At 38.6% G+C, this 3376-nt stretch overlaps 1 protein-coding gene across 1 annotated transcript; it reads left to right on the top strand.

The window, feature by feature from the left end:
- Positions 1–719: 719 nt before the first annotated feature.
- Positions 720–2580, top strand: LOC131300726 (ethylene-responsive transcription factor CRF4-like). Its single transcript, XM_058326693.1, has one exon. The coding sequence runs from the start codon at positions 1163–1165 to the stop codon at positions 2300–2302; it is 1140 nt and encodes a 379-aa protein (XP_058182676.1). The 5' UTR covers positions 720–1162; the 3' UTR covers positions 2303–2580.
- Positions 2581–3376: the final 796 nt, after the last annotated feature.

Genomic DNA, 3376 nt, shown 5'->3' on the forward strand with positions numbered 1-3376 from the left:
TTCACACATGATTTTCATTGCAAATTATGATCACATGTGAGTATCTAAATGAGCCGATGCAAGAGATTCGAGAAAATTTTGAATGATACTAATTTGTATATCATTTATGAGTGTGAATGTCTTTTCTCTAGTCGGTTTTTCTATCTCACTGAGTATGAGTGTGACATGGAGATTGTTACACAACATTGTAAAAATACGTATGATAATTTAATTTACATTCGTTGTAATCTCTTTTTTCAAATCACTTTGTCTCTTAACACAAAAACTGTGTGATTTCAATTTACATAGGTTAGCTATGTCCGGATGGAGGTTATTTTTATTAGATTGTTGATCATAAGGATTAAAATTTTGGCAAAAAAAAGTAATCAGAGTTTTAAGTTCGGCTTGATTATTTCGCAATCCTACAACTCAAACTCGAGTTCGGTTCTCAATTACTAAACGAGCGGAGCCTCAAATTGCTCGTGAGCAACTCGATTTATTTGTAGTCCTATTTTTTAAAACGTGGTGCATTAGTTTTTTTGGATCCCCAATCGATTAGATTTTCTCGAATTAACAACCCAATGGGTTATATTTCAATGGTCTTCCCAAAAAAAACTACTAAAATGAGAAAATGCATTCCAAAGTTTATCATTTTAATGTTTAAAATTACGTATTATTTTCTATTATAATACGTAATATATCTATGAAAACGGGATCTATAAACGGAAAATAGTATTGCCGCTTTTGGATCTTCCAAAATTTCGGCTGTAGGATCCTTTAAAAAAGGGGTTTGTGCCTTCTCCACCTCTCCCTCCACTCTCTTTCTCTCTCTCTCTCTCTCTCTCTCCCACACAGTCCTTCCTCACACAGTGTCCTACTCTTCCTCCAAGAAATTTCCCACGAAATCTCAAGTAAAAGCATCAAGGTTCGTGAATCTACACAGTACCCAGTTATAACCTTGTTTCCTTAACTGCTCTGATATAATCACAGAGTTATTTCCTTTCCCTCCTTGACCCGATTATAACACACTTTCTCAAACTAGATTACCCCTCCACCCCTTTTAATAATCCCTCCTCTGTAATCTGTCTTCCTACAGAGTCCTCTGTTCTTCCCCTCTCTCTCTCTCTCTCTCTCTCTCTCTCTCTTTCAAAATCACTTTTTTTTGTGGTTTTCAATGTGAGTGATGGACGACAGTATGAGTATGCTATGCCCGATTAAATACACCGAGCACAAAACCTTTACCAAGAAATTCACAAAGCCATCAACAATATCGAAGCCAAAAAACCCCTCCGATGAGAGACGAAACATACCGGATTATAATAAATCCGGTATGCCGAGAGTTGTACGGATTTCCGTAGCCGACCCCGACGCCACCGACTCGTCGAGTGGGGAAGAGGACGAACTGTTCGGCCGAAGGCGGGTGAAGAGGTACGTGAACGAGATTAGCGTTGAGACTGAACGAAACAGATCTTTTGCTTCGTCCAGTCAGGACGCTGAGGTTGTTCCAACAAGTAGTAGGAGAAAGAAAACAGTTGGAAACAGAGACGGTCTGAAGCCAAAACGGAATAATACGAAGGCGGCGCCGGTGAAGATTGGGCAGAAGTACAGAGGCGTGAGGCAGCGGCCGTGGGGGAAATTCGCGGCGGAGATTCGGGACCCGACGAGGCGGGTGCGGCTGTGGCTGGGGACGTACGAGACGGCGGAGGAGGCCGCGATCGTTTACGATAACGCCGCGATCAAGCTGCGTGGACCGGATGCCCTGACGAATTTCGTCAGGCCGCCGGGTAGGGATAAACCGGAGATCAACGTGACGTCGGTCTCCAGCTACGAGTCGGGAGAGGAGTCTAATAACGTCATATCTTCTCCTACCTCGGTGCTGCGGTTCAGGACTCTTTCCAACGACGCTGAACCGGTTCGAGAAGCCACGACAAAAGACGCTACTACTAATAAGGATCGTCAACCGGTACAACGAGGCAATGACGGCTGTGTACCGGTCGAGAAGACCGAACCAATTGGACAAACGGTTGAAGAAGCTGTTCATGAGTGTCGCAGTGAAACTAATCCATCACTAAATGAAGGCGTTGATTTTGTTATCCCGATGGACATACCGTTCTTGGACGACTTCTTCTATTTAGAACCGCCGGAACCGATGCATTTCGACGACGCACCGGTTCTTGCCGAAAGCCTCTTGTCGAGCGAGGGGCTTGACATGTTGGTAGACCCGGTTGACGATTTCGGTTCGTTATCATCGTGGCAGGTCGACGACTATTTTCAAGACATCGGCGGCGATTATTTCACCTCAGATCCCCTCACGGCGCTTTGAGACGACTCCTCTGCTGCTTCCCATTAGCAGCTGCTAGTAATTTTTTGTAACTGCGGCGGCACAATATTGGTTAGATTTTACAAGAGCAACAGTCGTTTATTTATTTATGCGTTCACACAAATTTCTAGTCCTTGACGTGGAATGAGTGGAGTTTTGTAATTTTTGGTTTTTTTTTTTGTCTTTTTCTTAAATGTGTAATAGATGAGAATAAGATTGTGATATTCGCGTTCCCTCCTCTTCCGAGTAAAATGATACTCCTATGGTTTAATTTAACGTTGGTAATTTTTTTAATTTTTGACTTGAGTGAAACGATGAATATAGAATGATCTATGTATTTCTCAACGGTCATTATAAATTTCCACGTTGTAGTATAATGCTTGAGGGGGTATTTTCGGCAATAAATAAGTTTTGAGAAATAAATTCGTTGTAATAAAATTGTTAGCTATTTCTGATAATAAATAAGTTGTTAAGAAATGTAAAGTTATTTCCGATACTAAATAAGTCGTAGATGATTATGTGGTGAAAAAATTACTCCATTTGAAAAAGAAATTGTTGACAAGCCATTAGTTAATAATATGAATAACAAGTTAAAATGTCAAAATTTGTGAATTAGTGTGAATAAAATGGTCAAATGATTTAGGCCCCATTTCCACTAACAAAAATCACTAAAAATTTAATGTATTTTACAATTTCGTTTCTACTAATAATTTTTTTTAGCATTTTACCATCTCGTTTTTACTAATAAGAATATTGTCAACAAACGTTGTTTTGCTATAGTAACTCTACTCATAAACAATTAATAACTTATTTACTATCGGAAATAACTTGATATTTCTCAATAAATTTATTTCTTACCAAAAACACCTAACAATTTCTAGACCACAAATAAAAATCTACTCCCTCCGTCCCATTTTTACTGTTCATTTTTGAATTGTTCATATCTTTTAATCTATACTCCGTAATATTTTTCATTATTTTCTAAAATTTTGTATTATAAAATTAATCAAATCCATATTAAATATTTTAAAAATTCATACTAAAAGATATAGACAAAAGATATAAAAAAATAATAAA

This window comes from Rhododendron vialii, chromosome 9a (assembly GCF_030253575.1).
Source record: "Rhododendron vialii isolate Sample 1 chromosome 9a, ASM3025357v1".
Classification (NCBI taxonomy): Eukaryota; Viridiplantae; Streptophyta; class Magnoliopsida; order Ericales; family Ericaceae; genus Rhododendron; species Rhododendron vialii.